The 17,190-nt window shown below is 41.6% G+C and overlaps 1 protein-coding gene across 1 annotated transcript; it reads right to left on the minus strand.

The window, feature by feature from the left end:
• Positions 1-2,742: 2,742 nt before the first annotated feature.
• LOC105005972 (collagenase 3) lies at positions 2,743-15,986 on the minus strand. The gene is made up of 10 exons (XM_010864257.5): positions 15,877-15,986; positions 11,644-11,888; positions 8,057-8,205; positions 6,398-6,526; positions 6,106-6,267; positions 5,797-5,932; positions 5,514-5,647; positions 5,153-5,312; positions 3,838-3,941; positions 2,743-3,615 (listed from the first exon to the last, which is right to left on the minus strand). The coding sequence occupies exons 1-10, from the start codon at positions 15,976-15,978 to the stop codon at positions 3,515-3,517; spliced, it is 1,422 nt and encodes a 473-aa protein (XP_010862559.4). The 5' UTR covers positions 15,979-15,986; the 3' UTR covers positions 2,743-3,514.
• Positions 15,987-17,190: the final 1,204 nt, after the last annotated feature.

Here is a 17,190-nt window from a genome sequence, read left to right on the forward strand (position 1 = left end):
CCTCACAATACATTTTACTGGGAAAGAAACAAATCGAGGCACCACATTATTAATAGCACTTAAAAGAAATAAGAAGCGTGTTACTATCAGGATCATTATTAAACTATCAACATGTTTTGAGTGTGTTAAAGAACATAAAAATCACAATGTTGGGCAATCTGAATGATGGAGCAATAACTTACCAATGAAGTATAGGCTTTGCCATCTTTAAAACACACTTCCGGGCTTTTCGATCAGAGTATAACCTATTACGAGTGTCACGTGTGACAAACGGATACAATTACGGAAGAATGAGACGCTCAGCACATCCCTAAAATGTAATGAACTTGGATTAGCATGCACAACGTGCCATTGAAGCATGGTTGGTGATAATGGGCCTGTATGTCTCTGTAGATATTCCATAAAAAATCTGCCGTTTCCAGCTACTGTAGTCTACACTGCATTTCGGATCAATTCGATGTTATTTTAATGGCCTTTCAAAAACAAGGCCATTTCTGTGACCCCAACCCCCATACTTTTGAACGTTAGTAAATGGTTAGTGCCCAAATACAGTATTCACGTTGCTACACCAGGAACCCTTCAAAAACACACTTTTCCCTATTATTTTTATTAACACGACTAAAAGAACGCACACATTAACCCTGGATAATTGAACTTTAGCTTTTCATAAAGCTTGAACACAGCCATTGGATGTGACGCAACAACGCTGGTGTTGCTTTGAAATCCCAGGAATGACAAACATCAGTAAAAGGTTATTTGATGAGTAAATAATTAAAATGTGTTTCATAATTTAATTTACCTACCATCTATCATTTACTCGCCCTTTATATTTTTCAACACCTCACTTCTACTTTTCCTCAAGACACATTTCCCATTTCTTCGTGGGATATTATAATTAGAAAGGTGTGACTAAACTACCTGGGTAGTTTCTGATACATCATTGGCTAATAATTATGCGCAACAAACACTCGACTACTAGTCTGTTGGGACCAAGCGTGCCGCACAAGCCCTGAAAAGTGAAGCCAAAACGTCTCGATCGCCCCCTGGTGAGTGGTCCCAGTATAGGTCATAAACCCCGCCCTCCCCATGTTATTCAATGAGACGCGAGACCAACTAAACAATTAAATTACCCTTCAAATATATTTTTTCCGAAGCTGGTTTCTGTCATTTACTGTAGTTTGTATCACGCTAATGTAAATTCAAGAGTATAAGTTTGTTTTTAGTTAGTTATTTAATGCTCTAAAAACGGTGGTGTGACGTCGTGATTCACAGCTGTGATTGACAGCTATCTGAGCCAAGGAGCCAGTGAATCTTCAGAGGACTGAGGAGATTGGAACTTTACATTTAATCTCTAAATTTCTATAATTGAAATTTATATATTTATATAATTAACTGCAGTACATTGTGCTAACCGATCTGGCATTTCCAATCGATCTTTGAATTTTTTTCGGTAAGTTAAATTTATAAGCTATTTAATTAGTAAATAAATGTAATGGGCTAGCTAACGTTAGCTAAAAGACAACAAGCCTCGTTAATAGCCATGTTAATAGCTAGCAGGTGATCGTTAGCTAGAAGTTACCAATTATTTTTGTATTAGGCCTATTCTAAATTAAGGTTAAACATGATGTAAGTTAGGCTATAACATATCGTCTAGGTTTAACAAGCAAAGGTTGTACTGTACTTGGACTTGCGATTGATTACGGAATGCGCATTCTGCGAGGGAGAGTGAGGGCGGGGCACAGGGGTGGGGCCGTTGATTTCGCGGCTTTACGGCTTTACTTCCTTCTCGCTACTGCGCATAACTACTGCGCAGAACTGGTCCCAAGATCGCTATCTGCGCAGACGCAAGTCCAAGATGTCAGCGCCGTATCAGGACACTGGTGGCTTCATTTTTCACCAATGGAAAAGAGCGAAAGGGCGTCGTCCATTATATTTACAGTCTATGGTTGGGACCAGTACTTCCATAGTCAGGCACTAGATGTCAGTGAGATTACTTTTAGATCTAGCTATAGTTCAGCTAGATGGCTAGCTATATAATTTGACTTTGAACCGTTGTCTTATTGTGATTGTTTGGTAGTCACAATGGGGTCATACACTCAAATTGTAACAGACATACGCGTTTTAGCCGAGGACATAGAGCGAGTCTAAAGCCGATATCAGAACATCTAACGGAACAAGGTTAGCTACCCCTTCAAGGACAAAGTGTTACCGTAGTAACGAAGACAACAATACTTGAGTCGGTGGGAGAATTTATTTTCTGCTGCGCTGCAATTTGTTACTTGAAGCAGACTAACAGTTGTAGTTCAAACAACTTTATATGAACGTTTATACCAGCGTATAATGCATGTGCATTAAACAACATCAATATCGCAGTATTGACTTTGTTGGCTTTTAGTAGGCAATGGAAATTATAAAACACTTTTTTTATATTTAACTATCCTTTTAAATAGTTTACTCATCAAATAACCATTTACTGACATTTTTAATTCCTGGGATCCCATGAAGCAGCTGTAATTTTTTTTCAAAGGAGGCATTCCTTTGCTAATGGCAACGGTGAACGCTTGCTGTAGTGTTGCTTCTAGGTTACAGGTGTTGAGGATGCTGTTGATCCAGAAAGAACATATTGAATTGGATTTATTTGGGCAACAAAATATACAAGATGTAAATTGCTTTCCTAGAATATAGCACCTAAAACTATGAAGTATTAATTAAACACATTTTACATCTGTATTATCACCCCTTTTTGTCAGATTACACAAAACCATTACAAAAAAATGTATACATACATTCATATAAAATTGACTTGTTGCATGAGGAAAACAAAACATGACTTCATTCATTTTTCAGATCTCGCTCACATTTGACATACTGTTATACTGTGTGTGTTTTGTTAACCAAAAAAAGTTACCTCACTGTTTCTGGCCAAGTATGTGTGGAACAAATCTCACTGCCCTAGAAATATCTCAGACATAATATACCCCCAGGGCCCTTTTAACAAATAATAGTGTAGTAATTAGATTAATACATTTGTATTGTTTACAAGGTATGATAGAACCCAATTCACCACTCACTACTAAAATGACTACATGAATCAGTCAATCAAAATTAAGTTGCAAAGAGAGTAGTTTTTTTTTTAGATCTTGTGTAGGAGTATACATTTTTCATGAGAGATCTCAGGTCATTTCCCTCCCTAAGCATGAATGCCATGTGTTAGTTACCTCATCCATTAACAGAGATCTGGGACTACATACCTTACATTCATTCATTATTGGAACAAATAAACATCACAATTACATTGAATGTATTTGAATATGAAATGTTTAAATATGTTTTGGTTAATTAATATACATAAATGTTTTACATTTTGAGGATACAATTTAATTGAGAAACGTAAAGTTTTTTAACCAAAATAACAAATGTGTAACTAAAAACTTTATATTAAGACACATCTACAAATTTGGGATTTGGCTACATTGATTGTTGGTCACAGCTACTTTAAATGAGTGATGATGTGCTAACAAGGCAGGAAGTAATTGTTTCCCAGAACACGAAACTGTCTCTTTGTCCACATGCTATACTCAAACACTAAGGGACCACTGAAGAGGTAGGTGAATCCTGAAAAGACATTCAGGGTAAAGAAATTAGAGACATGTCACTCTGACAAATGTTCAAAACAAGACAAATATGGTATATGAATTTGATTATTCGTATATGGCATATGAATTTGCTATTCGTGGGACTTTCAAATATTCATTAAGAAATGATGCAAGTAGAAAGGGGGAAATAACATTTTCCTTGGCTTCTAATGCACGTGTATGTTTAGATGTTAATTCTCACCTTGGACTTGGAAGGCTGCAGTCACTTTGCTTGTCATGCCTGGGAACCCTTCATCCACACGCTTGGGGAAACCTTGGTCCATCCTTTCTGTTATCTCATTGTAACTATGGCAACAGAAAAAGTAATTAGATTGTTATACTTTTCATAACAATATTGGATGGCAACACATGTTCAGTGAGGGAAAACAGTATTTGATCCCCTGCTGATTTTGTACGTTGGCCCACTGACAAATAAATTATTAGTCTATAATTTTAATGGAAGGTTTATTTGAACAGTGACATACAGAATAACAAAAAAATATATAAATTGATTTGGATTTTAATGAGTGAAATAAGTATTCGACCCCTCTGCAAAACATGACTTAGTACTTGGTGGCAAAACCCTTGTTGGCAATTACAGAGGTCAGACATTTCTTGTAGTTTGCCACCAGGATTGCACACATCTCTGGAGGGATTTTGTCCCACTCCTTTTTGCAGATCTTCTTAAGTCATTAAGGTTTCAAGGCTGATGTTTGGCAACTCGAACCTTCAGCTCCCTCCACAGATTTTCTATGGGTCTGGAGACTGGCTAGTCTTTGAGCCACTCCTTTGTTGCCTTGGCCGTGTATTTTGGGTCATTGTCATGCTGGAATACCAATCCATGACCCATTTTCAATGCCGTGGCTGAGGGAAGGAGGTTCTCACCCAAGATTTGATGGTAATGACTTACATGGCCATCCATCATCCCTTTGATGTGGTGAAGTTGTCCTGTCCCCTTTGCAGAAAAACACCCCCAAAGCATAATTTTTACACCTCCACCAGTAGCCCGCCGAAGGCCATTTTGTAGGGCTCTGGCTGTGCACCTCTTTTTCCTCCCCGCACAAATGAGCAGATACTGCTCCTGTTGCTGGGTTGATGCCCTTCTAAGCCCTGTCCAGCTCTCTTCTTGTAATGGTGGAAGAACTGGACTACCTGTACAACCTAAATGGGCTGCAGGTACGGCCTTATGATAACAGTAATGACAAGGACATTGGCAAAACGCAAAACTAGAGAAGAATCAGTCAGGTAGGAGAGCAATTTTCTGTGGCCACCACCAGCAAAACCATTCCCTTTTTGGGGGTTGTCTTGCTGTTTCCTCTCCAGTGCACCTGTTGTCACGTTCATTTGCACCAAAACAGGTGACATTAATTCACAATCGCGTATGCTTCCTAACTGGACAGATTGATATCCCTGACATTTCCTTGATTTGGTGTTATACTGTGATGATTATATGTTCCCTTAATTTTTTTGACCAGTGTATATACAGTAATCGTATGTACACCCTAGACTCTACTAACCTGTAGTAGTTGTCACCAACAAAGAACAACGTTTTCTTGGAGACTTGATCGTACAGGGCGGCATCAACTTTCTTCACAGTTCGCGGTAGACCCACAGCATTCAGGTACCTGGGATAGCCAGGGACTATCTCATAACCAGAGATAGCCCAGACCTGAATGTCTGTGGGAAAATGTTATATAATTACCAAGATTACAGGCACAAATTGAACAGGTTCCCTTTGTGTATGATCCTAATATATGTTGTAGCCTGTAGTGTATTCATATTGTACAGCTAGTGCTAATTCAACAGTGACCTTGATTATTTTTGTCAAGACTTCAGCCATACCAGGCCTAATTTGAGACAATCAGTACTCGGTCATACCTTTGAAGATGAACACTTTGTTTGATACGAGACTCTCGTAAGCAGCATCAATGTTTTCAGGAAGTTGGGGCCAGAAGGCCTTGATGAGTTTCTGCACTGGTTTTCTGTTCTTGGAGAAGTTAATCCAGAAGAACCTAAAGTTGAATGGAGGAGATGAGTAAATTAGTAGTTTTTCCCCCTGGGAAATAGTGTCATGCGAGGACATTCCTCTAGTTTGCTAGTCACTATTTTACTCTAGGTTAAGCGACTGAAAGTCGGATGTAGGTTACATGATGGTCTGTACCTGCCCTTGAAGAACATTTTCTTTCCACGAAGTGTTGTGACAGCATCCAGAACCAGGGAGGGGTCACAGGCATCTGGAGTGGAAGGGGGTGTAGGTTCTGGCTTGTCTGGTTTGGGGTTCACATCTGGGTTTGGACCTGGAGGACACAGACACATTTCTTCAAGTTCCAGTATGGATTGGACATTTAAGTTTCTATTTATTTATTTGGAGATCAATCATATAATGTATTTTTTTCTGAGGCAAACAAATTGAAATACAACAATATTAGACTGAAGAGAGTAAAAGGAAAAACGATATTGGAATACCGACCATAGATGTACTGGATACCATTGACATCATCACGGGGAAGAGAGAAAGTTCTGGGGTTTCTGTAGCTGTACGTTGGGAACATCAGTGCTCTAGGGTCTTTTGAGTGGTCAAGACCCAGGGAATGACCAAACTCATGGGCAGCAACCAGGAACAAGTTGTACCCTATATAAGGAAAAACCATAACTACACATCTACGCTTTTGGGGTAACTTTCATGACATAACACCCAGGATTGTCCTACATTTGTAACAAGGTAAATAAAGTAATGTTCCATGTTGTTGTGAATGTCTTACCTCTGGTTGAGATGAAGCTGAAGTTTTCATCATCATCAAAATGGGCATCTCCTCCAATGTAAGGGCCAGGGGCAAAGGCATGGGCAAGGGTGCCACCAGGGCCATCGAAGGGGTTGAAATCACCATGATCTACACAAATGGGAGAAATCATAGTAGGAGCTATCAAAGATTAGCACAAATGTGTTGTGTATTGACCAGGGTATTGGGGAGTAACATATTGCATGTTTTGGTCGGTGGTGAACAGGGATGAGTGGATGCAGGAGGTGAGGAAAGGTAGAAGCTCTGAACAAATGCATGCTGGGGGTCGGGGGTGTTATGAGAACCACAGAGTGCCGTGAATGGGAGTAAGCTATGGATATCACTTGTTTTTTATATTAAATAAATGTTTTATATTAAATACAATGCAAATCAATTCATAAAAATTTTGGACATGCATTTTTCTGGATTTCTTTGTTGTTTTTTTCTCTCATAGTTCAAATAAACCTACCATTAAAATAATAGAATGATAATTTATTTGTCAGTGAGCAAACATACAAAATCAGCATGGGATCAAATACTTTTTTCCCTCACTGTACACATAACCATTAAGATAAAAGACAAAATCTGTATGTGGCCATCTATACAGCTCCGGAAAAAACTAAGTCGAAAAGGAAGTTTTTGAACGAGGAACAGAAGGGGTAAAATTAAGAGTCCACTGCAAATTGAATGCTTCTGTTCCTCACTCAAAACTTTCCTTTTCAACTTTTTTGGTGGTCTTTTAATTTTTTCCGGAGCTTTATATAACTTTATGTTAAAGTAATTGTAAGAAAATGTCTTTCAATCTTCTAAAATTCTTAATAGGAAACTAATCCATACATCTGTTTAATCAGACTACGTTACTGATTTTGAGTAATCCAAAGTTATATTAAGCTTGTTTTACTATAGCAGCTAGCACATGATAAGCGTGTGTTTACCAAGAGACACAAAAATATTAATGACATTGCAAAAGGAGACAGGACACATGCACTGGGAGAATGGAAGGCATTTCATGAAAATAACTAAGACCTAACATAATTCAAATAACACACAAAACAGAAAATAGTTACTCTGGCGTGTAAACCAAATAAAACTGACAAAACCCAATAGGAAAGGAAGGACTTAAATAGGGACAGTGATGAGGAACACAGGTGAGGGTAATAATCACAAACAGATGTACATGCTACACATGAGGGAGAGAAGGCATGCCTGACATGCCAGGACGAGACAACCTTCCTCTGGGGAAGGAAATAGATGCAGATTGATACATTTACAGATCGATACAAAATTGACAGGTAACCATAGGAAGTATCAGTGTATTTAAAAATAGGAAGTATCATTGCAATTACAAATAGGAATTATATTGCAAAAATAAGAAGGAAGCATTGGGATGGAAACACTGGCAGGTTGTTTGAGGTAAATTAAGCAATCATAATGTGTTTTAAGAGGTAATTTCGTCTTTAAATGTAGCTCATGTCTTAGTGTTATAGTGCATGGTTTCAATTCATTCATTTTGACAATGCTAGTTAGGCTAACTTCAGGCAGAACTTAACAATGGCTTATTGTGGGGTTTGACACCATAAGCCTTCAAATACAACCAAATCAAGAAGAATTCCTTTAACTCATCACATCAAGACTGCGTACCTCCTCTCGTAAAGGAGATCATGATGTCTGCAGTACCACGGTAGATGCGGATGAACCTCAGGGGGGAGACCTTGGCCCACACCTGTAGTGCTCTCGTTATGGACTGGTCCACTTCAGCCACAGACATGTCAGGTGTGTAGTTCTCAATCCTGAAGAACACAATGCACCAACAGTCAACATCAGAAAACAGTTTTCAATGTTAATAATGTCATCAGTTAAACATGAAAAGGACTATCACTTATAGTGCCTCTGTGTATAGCTTGAAAATACAAACAAATCTCCAAATTAATGAGATGATTAAAACAAATTATTTTCTCAAAGTTTAAAGACAACTTTATTGGTGTTGCCATTACTAAGCAATAATCTTTTGACTTACAATCAATTTAACATGGTCAACTTTGTCTGTCCCCTCCAAGAACTGCCACCTTAACGTGGTGGAGGGGTTTGAGTACCCGAGTGACCCTAGGAGCTATGTTGTCTGGGGCTATATGCCCCTGGTAGGGTCTCCCAAGGCAAACAGGTCTTAGGCGACGGGTCAGACTCACCACCCACAGGAGGGACCATAAGGGGCCGGTGCGAAGAAGATCGGGCGGCAGTCGAAGGCAGGGGCCTAGACAACCCGATCTCTGGACACGGAAACTAGCTCTAGGGACGTGGAATGTCACCTCGCTGGCGGGGAAGGAGCCTGAGTTAGTGCGTGAGGTTGAGAGGTTCCGATTAGAGGTAGTCGGGATCACCTCTACGCACGGCTTGGGCTCTGGAACCACACTCCTTGAGAGAGGATGGACTCTTCACCACTCTGGAGTTGCCCATGGTGAGAGGCGGCGGGCTGGTGTGGGTTTGCTTATAGCTCCCCAGCTCTGCCGCCATGTGTTGGAGTTTACCCCGGTGAATGAGAGGGTCGTTTCCCTGCGCCTACGGGTCGGGGATAGGTCTCTCACTGTTGTTTGTGCCTACGGGCCGAACGGCAGTGCAGAGTACCCGACCTTCTTGGAGTCTCTGGGAGGGGTGTTTGAAAGTGCTCCGACTGGGGACTCTATTGTTCTACTGGGGGACTTCAACGCCCACGTGGGCAACGACAGTGACACCTGGAGGGGCGTGATTGGGAGGAACGGCCCCCCTGATCTGAATCCGAGCGGTGTTCAGTTCTTGGACTTCTGTGCTAGTCACAGTTTGTCCATAACGAACACCATGTTCAAGCATAAGGGTGTCCATCAGTGCACGTGGCACCAGGACACCCTAGGCCGCAGGTCGATGATCGACTTTGTTGTCGTCTCATCTGACCTGCGGTCACATGTCTTGGACACTCGGGTGAAGAGAGGGGCGGAGCTGTCAACTGATCACCACCTGGTGGTGAGTTGGATCCGATGGCGGGGGAGGAAGCTGGACAGACTCGGCAGGCCCAAGCGTACTGTAAGGGTCTGCTGGGAACGTCTGGCCGAGTCTCCTGTCAGAGAGATCTTTAACTCCCACCTCCGGCAGAGCTTCGACTGGATCCCGAGGGAGGCTGGAGATATTGAGTCCGAGTGGACTATGTTCTCCACCACCATTTGTGAAAGCGGCCGCTCGGAGCTGTGGCCGTAAGGTCTCCGGTGCCTGTCGAGGCGGCAATCCCCGAACCCGGTGGTGGACACCGGAAGTAAGGGATGCCGTCAAGCTGAAGAAGGAGTCCTATCAGGCCTGTTTGGCTTGTGGGACTCCTGACGCAGCTGACGGGTACCGACAGGCCAAGCGGGCTGCAGCCCGGGTGGTTGTGGAGGCAAAAACTCGGGCCTGGGAGGAGTTCGGTGAGGCCATGGAGAAGGACTATCGGCTGGCCTCGAAGAGATTCTGGCAAACCATCCGGCGCCTCAGGAGAGGGAAACAGTGCCCTACCAACGCTGTTTACAGTAGAGGTGGGCAGCTGTTGACCTCAACTGAGGATGTCGTCGGGCGGTGGAAGGAGTACTTCGAGGATCTCCTCAATCCCGCTGTCACGTCTTACATTGAGGAAGCAGAGGATGAGGGCTCAGAGGTGGACTCGTCCATCACCCGGGCTGAAGTCACTGAGGTGGTCAAGAAACTCCTCGGTGGCAAGGCACCGGGGGTGGATGAGATCCGCCCTGAGTACCTCAAGTCTCTGGATGTTGTGGGGCTGTCTTGGTTGACTCGCCTGTGCAACATCGCGTGGCGGTCGGGGACAGTGCCTCTGGGATGGCAAACCGGGGTGGTGGTCCCTCTTTTTAAGAAGGGGGACCGGAGGGTGTGTTCCAACTATAGGGGGATCACACTTCTCAGCCTCCCCGGGAAAGTCTATGCCAGGGTTCTGGAGAGGAGAATACGGCCGATAGTAGAACCTCGGATTCAGGAGGAACAGTGTGGTTTTCGTCCGGGCCGTGGAACACTGGACCAGCTCTATACCCTCTACGGGGTGTTGGAGGGTTCATGGGAGTTTGCCCAACCAATCTACATGTGTTTTGTGGATTTGGAGAAGGCATTCGACTGTGTCCCTCGCGGCATCTTGTGGAGGGTGCTTGGGGAATATGGGGTCCTGGGTCCTTTGCTAAGGGCTGTCAGGTCCCTGTACAACCGAAGCAGGAGCTTGGTCCGCATTGCCGGCAGTAAGTCAGACTTGTTCCCAGTGCATGTTGGACTCCGGCAGGGCTGCCCTTTGTCACCGGTTCTGTTCGTAATTTTTATGGACAGAATTTCTAGGCGCAGCCAGGGGCCGGAGGGTGTCAGGTTTGGGGACCACACAATTTCGTCTCTGCTTTTTGCAGATGATGTTGTCGTGTTGGCCCCTTCTAACCAGGACCTTCAGCATGCGCTGGGACGGTTTGCAGCCGAGTGTGAAGCGGTGGGGATGAAAATCAGTACCTCCAAATCCGAGGCCATGGTCCTCAGTCGGAAAAGGGTGGCTTGCCCACTTCAGGTTGGTGGAGAGTGCCTGCCTCAAGTGGAGGAGTTTAAGTATCTAGGGGTCTTGTTCACGAGTGAGGGAAGGATGGAACGGGAGATTGACAGACGGATCGGTGCAGCTTCTGCAGTAATGCAGTCAATGTATCGGTCTGTCGTGGTGAAGAAAGAGCTGAGCCGCAAGGCGAAGCTCTCGATTTACCAGTCAATCTACGTTCCTACTCTCACCTATGGTCATGAGCTTTGGGTCATGACCGAAAGGACAAGATCCCGGATACTGGCGGCCGAAATGAGCTTTCTCCGCAGGGTGGCCGGGCGATCCCTTAGAGATAGGGTGAGAAGCTCGGTCACCTGGGAGGAGCTCAGAGTAGAGCCGCTGCTCCTCCACATCGAGAGGGGTCAGCTGAGGTGGCTTGGGCATCTTTTTCGGATGCCTCCGGAACGCCTTCCTGGGAAGGTGTTCCGGTCCCGTCCCACCGGGAGGAGACCCCGGGGAAGACCTAGGACACGCTGGAGGGACTATGTCTCCCGGCTGGCCTGGGAACGTCTCGGTGTCCCCCCGGAAGAGCTGGAGGAAGTGTCTGGGGAGAGGGAAGTCTGGGCATCCCTGCTTAGACTGCTGCCCCCGCGACCCGGCCCCGGATAAGCGGAAGAAGATGGATGGATGGAACTTTGTCTGTCTCACCCCTCACCTGTAGGTAAGCTGGTTTGTCTTCCACTTCCGGTTGTTGAAGGTACTAAAGTGCCCAATTTGAACATCAGGTACACCACAGCGTGGCTTCTTCATCATTGCCAAAGTCTCAGAGTCCAAGGTTCCTGTCAACTTTAGGCCAAAGAACTTCTGCATCTCTTGGACCTTCCTGCTCCTCTGACTTGGCCCCTGTCTGGCTGTTGGAACGGTCTCCTCTGTCAGGTTATAGAACCTTTTCAGGTACGTCTACAGTAAGTACAGAAAGCATGATGTCAGTATGAAAGCCAATTATGGTACCATACTAATGTGCTATGAATATAAAATATATGAGGCTCTCATAGCAATCTTTTTCTACGTAAACTTTTTTCTCATTGGCCCAGTGAATTTCTTAAATATATTAGAGTCAATCAGAGTGTGTATATTGTTGGTTAGTTAGCTATAGTATGCATTGTTTCTTGGGATATATTTTGTTATTATTTTATTGTTAAAAAGCTGTTAATCAATACAGTAATTCTGAAGAGAGAAGCACAGTCTATAAAGGAAACAAAATTGATGGATTGCTTACATTTCACTGGCTTTTTGTAGGCCACCTTAGAAATACCCTGACAAATTTGGTCTACAAAGTTTTGTATTGAATATTGGTGCAATATTATTTAGTCCATACTTCATGCCTTGGCACCAACTTAAATAATAATGCTTTAGCATGCAACATAAAAAATATTCTGTAGCAATGACGTTAATGATAGCTATGTAGACTATGTTTGCTAGCTAGGTTAGTTAATAAACGTTCACATGTAAACATACAGTGGACAGGCTATTTTCAAAATATATTCATATTAAATTAATGCACAAATAATTATGACAAAAGGTATTTGTTGATAACAATTTTAATGGTTTGGTATTTTAATAAGTAGTGTGAAAATATATGTTGACATTCTCATGGATAACATTAGCATAGGAGATAGAGGAGGAAAGGTGAAGATATGATTACAGAGCCTGCCAATTAAGTATTCCAAACAATGTTTTTGAGATAAAATACAGAAATGAGGCAAGGAATGGGAATCTGTTAACCAAAGTATTTAATGTAATAGTGTACTACATATTATTAAAGATTGGAGAGTTAGAAGAAGAGAATGAAAAGGAAACATTAGGAAGTAAAAAGAGGGAAGCAAGGTGAGTGTAGAAGAGTGAGGTGGAAATTAAGAAAGAGAAGATGAGTGAAGAGAAGAGGAGAAAGACTGGAGAAGACATTTTGCTCATGTTCTCTTCTGCTCTTATGCAACCCAGAATACCAGGACCACTGAATGGCTGTTCAGTTCATACAAATGTCTTGACTGTAGTGTTTCTGTACTGTGATGTACCTGTTAGACTAAATACAGTGGACATAAAAGGTCTACATACCCCTGTTAAAATGCCAGGTTCTTGTGATGTAAAAGAATGAGACAAAGGGAAATCTTGTCAGAACCTTTTCCACCTTTAATGTGACCTATAACGTGGACAATTCAATTGAAAAACTTTTTTTATTTTAAACTCACAATAACCTGGTTGCATAACTGTGCACACCCTTTAACTAGTTCTTTGTTGAAGCACCTTTTGATTTTATTACAGCACTCTTTTTGGGTAGGAGTCTATTAGCATGGCACACCTTGATATGGCAATATTTGCCCACTCTTCTTTGCAAAAGCGCTCCAAATCTGTCAGATTGCGAGGATATCTCCTGTGCACAGCCTTTTTCAGATCACCCCACAGATGTTCTATTGGATTCAGGTCTGGGCTCTGGCTGGGCCACTCCAAAACGTTAATCTTCTTCTGGTGAAGCCATACTTTTATGGATTTAGATGTGTGCTTTGGGTAGTTGTCGTGCTGAAAGGTGAACCTTTCTAAAGGACGCCTGAAGATTTTGTGCCAAAATTGCCTGGTATTTGGAACTGTTCATAATTCCCTCCACCCTGACTCTGTTCTTTGGGTGATGTGCAGTGTTGTTTTTGCACCGAACATACCTTTTGGAATTATGGCCAAAAAGTTCAGACCATAACACATTTTCCAACGTGCTTTTGGGAGACTTGATGTTTGTTTTTGCAAACTTCAGCCGGGCTTGGGTGTCTTGCCACCCTCCCCATAGCCCATTCATATGAAGAATACGGGAGATTGTTGTCACATGTAGCACACAGCCAGTACTTGCCAGAAATTCCTGCAGTTCCTTTAATGTTGCTGTAGGCCTCTAGGAAGCCTCCCTGACCAGTTTTCTTCTTGTCTTTTCATAGATTTTGGAGGGATGTCCAGTTCTTGGTAATGTCTCTGTTGTGCCATATTTTCTCCACTTGATGATGACTGTCTTCACTGTGTTCCATGGTATATCTAATGCTTTGGAAATTATTTTGTACCCTTCTCCTGACTGATATCTTTCAACAATGAGATCCCTCTGATGCTTTGGAAGCTCTCTGCGGTCCATGGCTTTTGCTCTGAGATGCAACTAAGAAAATGTCAGGAAAATCCTACTAGAACAGCTGAACTTTATCTGTGATTAATCAGAGTCACTTTAAATGATGGCAGGTGTGTAATGACTTCTATTTAACATGAGTTTGAATGTGATTGGTTAATTCTGAACACAGTCACATCCCCAGTTATAAGAGGGTGTGCACACTTAAGCAACCAGTTTATTGTAAGGATTTAATGTTTAATTTTTTCCCCTTGAAGATTACAGTTTGTTTTTCAATTGAACTGTTCACATTATAGGTCACATTAAGAGTGGAAAAAGGTCTGACATGATTTATCTTTGTCTCTTACATCACAAAAACCACACAAAGGGGTGTGTAGACTTTTTAGATCCACTGTACATGAAACATAGATAATAACATGGGATATTTTAGTGATATACTGATCGGCGACCTGGAAATGTCCCCCCCCGGTTTTCATTTCAGAAATCTGGTCACCTTAAATATCAATATCAACCATGCGCGTGGGGAAGTAGAAGAAATGCAGATTGTAGCAGATTGGCTATGTGGGTACTGCTCTTCAGACATGTGAAATGCAACACTTCGGCTGCCCAGTGCAAACAGCTTTGAAACAAGTGCATCTGTAACTTTGCAACAAGTGCATCTGTAACTGCACTAAATTAGTTGAAAAAGTTTGAATGCAAGTCTTATCTGTAAAATGTTTTAAATAGATGTTTGGGTGTGGACATCTCTAGAAGAGTGAATGTGTCTTACTGAGTGAATGCAGGAGTTACTGATTATCCATTGATAAACAGCATAGTGGTTAGCCGACCGGCATTTGATCCTTGCCGCGGACTAAAAGATTATGCATTAGGATTTGTTCCGGGATAGACTAAAACTTTTCTGACTACAAGCATCAGTAGCTACTTTATAGTAAGCCTAAAATAAAACAGTTTTCGGTTATATTTCGGTGGACAAACTGCAACGACAAAGAACACATTCTTCTCTATTTTAGATTTACAAAACATAGTGAGTGATTGGAGTCATTGTTTTCATTAGTGTATAGCTATTAGCCTGCTATCTAGAATAATATTTTAGTAATTTAAAACGTTGAACATAGTGTAGCATACCTGTTGTTGGTTTGGATGTTAGCTAATATAAGAAACTAGTTTCGAGATCCCTGGAGTTTCGACCAACTAAACAAGGCAGAAGTATATAGACACCACATCTCTACGCACATATCCCAAGCAACAACACCCACTGTTTAAATAGTGTAGTGGACTAACAGTGTATAAAGACGCAGTCCACCACATAGGAAATCACAGATCGAATCCACACATGACAACAACATTCATCCCTTGTAATCCGGGCCCAGCAGAACTAGGCTTTCCTGGTACCTTTCATGTTTGTCAACAGTTGAGTCAGTGGTAGACTAAGACAGACTATATGTAGAACTGAAAATGGGATGAGAAAGTTACTGGCACGGGTTGGGCCACAGACTGACGAGATCCACTTGATGTTTCTACTGGCCATTGGGCCATCCTTACTGTACAACCCTGAATTAACTGTGTATAGCCACTAAGCAGGGATTTACATAGTTCACACACCTTCATATGATTAACATTCCAATCCATTTGCCTACATTTAACCAGGTAAATCTATGAAGACACATTATTTTCTATACTTACTAAATGACAAGGCCAAGTTAAGTTACATGTTCACATCTGTTCCATTGTAATCATTTATGTTTTCAAAAGTCTTAATGTCCCTCCAGTCATAAGATTTAACAAAAAGCATACCTCTCCAAAAGCATAATCTTCTTCTGTAGGTTCCGTTATTGGCAAAGAGTAAACCACTAATGCCATATTGGCCAGTATCAGGCACAGACTGACAGGCTTCATGTTTGATCCTTAATAGAATCTGGTTTGTGGTGTTTGATCAGGGAACATCTTATATACTCTTAATCCTGGAGAGTTAAGTAATAGTAATGAGTCATGGGTGTGAAATCTTCCCATCACAACACAAGAGGAAGGGAAACCAACTCATGGTTTACTAAAGACAAAAACACCTACTTAATCTGCACTTACACATTGTCATATTGTCCATTAATCAACAGTTTGATGGACCATTCTATTACTCTGTCTAAGGTCTTAATGGAAATGTTGAAATACCTGGTTAGTTGATGTACATAATTTTCCAGTTACTGCATATAATTGGTGTTGCTAATGTAACTTTCCACATTATAAATAAGAGGGAGAAAATATGTTTGTAGTAATGCAGAAATAAAGTGTTTGAGATTTGACTCTGCTTCTAGGTTATTGCGCTCTAGTAACTCAGAACTACTGACCTGCAACACAATCAGAGGTTGTCAGGTGTGTGAGCAGGCCCTCAGACATGTTTTCATCTGTGAAAAAAGTGTGGCAAAGAGCAAATCGTGGCTATGATTTGAAAATCTAATACCAGGTTTATGCTTAATGACTGGCCTGGAATTCTTATTTATTTAAAAAAAAATTTTTAATGCTTTATTAAACAGGAAAATGTGGAAAAAGATTTTGCTGAAAGAGAAGTTGTCCAGATTCAAGCATATTCATCATGTTGAGTTTAATACTTGTGCAATAAATAAGTGAGTCAAAGACAGTTGATATTATAGTTTACTCAGATACAGCAAAATATTAACCTTTACTCCTACGTCCTGTTGCCATGTATTATTGTACCAACCACCTACACTCTGTATAAAATTAGTTTGGGAGGGCTAAAAATAAAAGAAAGCAAGCTCTGTTTTATTTAAAAACATTTTCTGAATGAATCCAACTCATTGTATGGTTATATCAACAAAGTCAGACAAGTGAAATCTTATGTACCAAATTGTTCTAAACATTCTCACCAATTTACATGGCCCTGATCAGAGAATTATGTGTAGTTAAAAATGTGTAGAATATGATAATTATACCCAATATTTTATGAGTTTAAAGAAAGAAAATAACTTGTATATGCAGCTTGTTGTTCTAAAAAGATGTGATAGATTGTGATTAACAGATATAACAGTTTAATGTTAAGACGACTAGCAATGCAGTTAGTATTTAGACAGTGCCAGAAGTCGTGTTGTTTGGGCT

This window comes from Esox lucius, chromosome 5 (genome assembly GCF_011004845.1).
Source record: "Esox lucius isolate fEsoLuc1 chromosome 5, fEsoLuc1.pri, whole genome shotgun sequence".
Taxonomy (NCBI): domain Eukaryota; kingdom Metazoa; phylum Chordata; class Actinopteri; order Esociformes; family Esocidae; genus Esox; species Esox lucius.

Excerpts from the sequence above, each read along its gene's own strand:
- LOC105005972 (XM_010864257.5), bottom strand. The coding sequence starts at position 15,978 with ATGAAGCCTGTCAGTCTGTGCCTGATACTGGCCAATATGGCATTAGTG. Across the intron at positions 6,527-8,056 it reads GATCTCCTTTACGAGAGGAG|ATCATGGTGATTTCAACCCC; the intron begins GTACGCAGTCTT and ends CCATTTGTGTAG. Across the intron at positions 5,933-6,105 it reads TGGTATCCAGTACATCTATG|GTCCAAACCCAGATGTGAAC; the intron begins GTCGGTATTCCA and ends TGTGTCCTCCAG.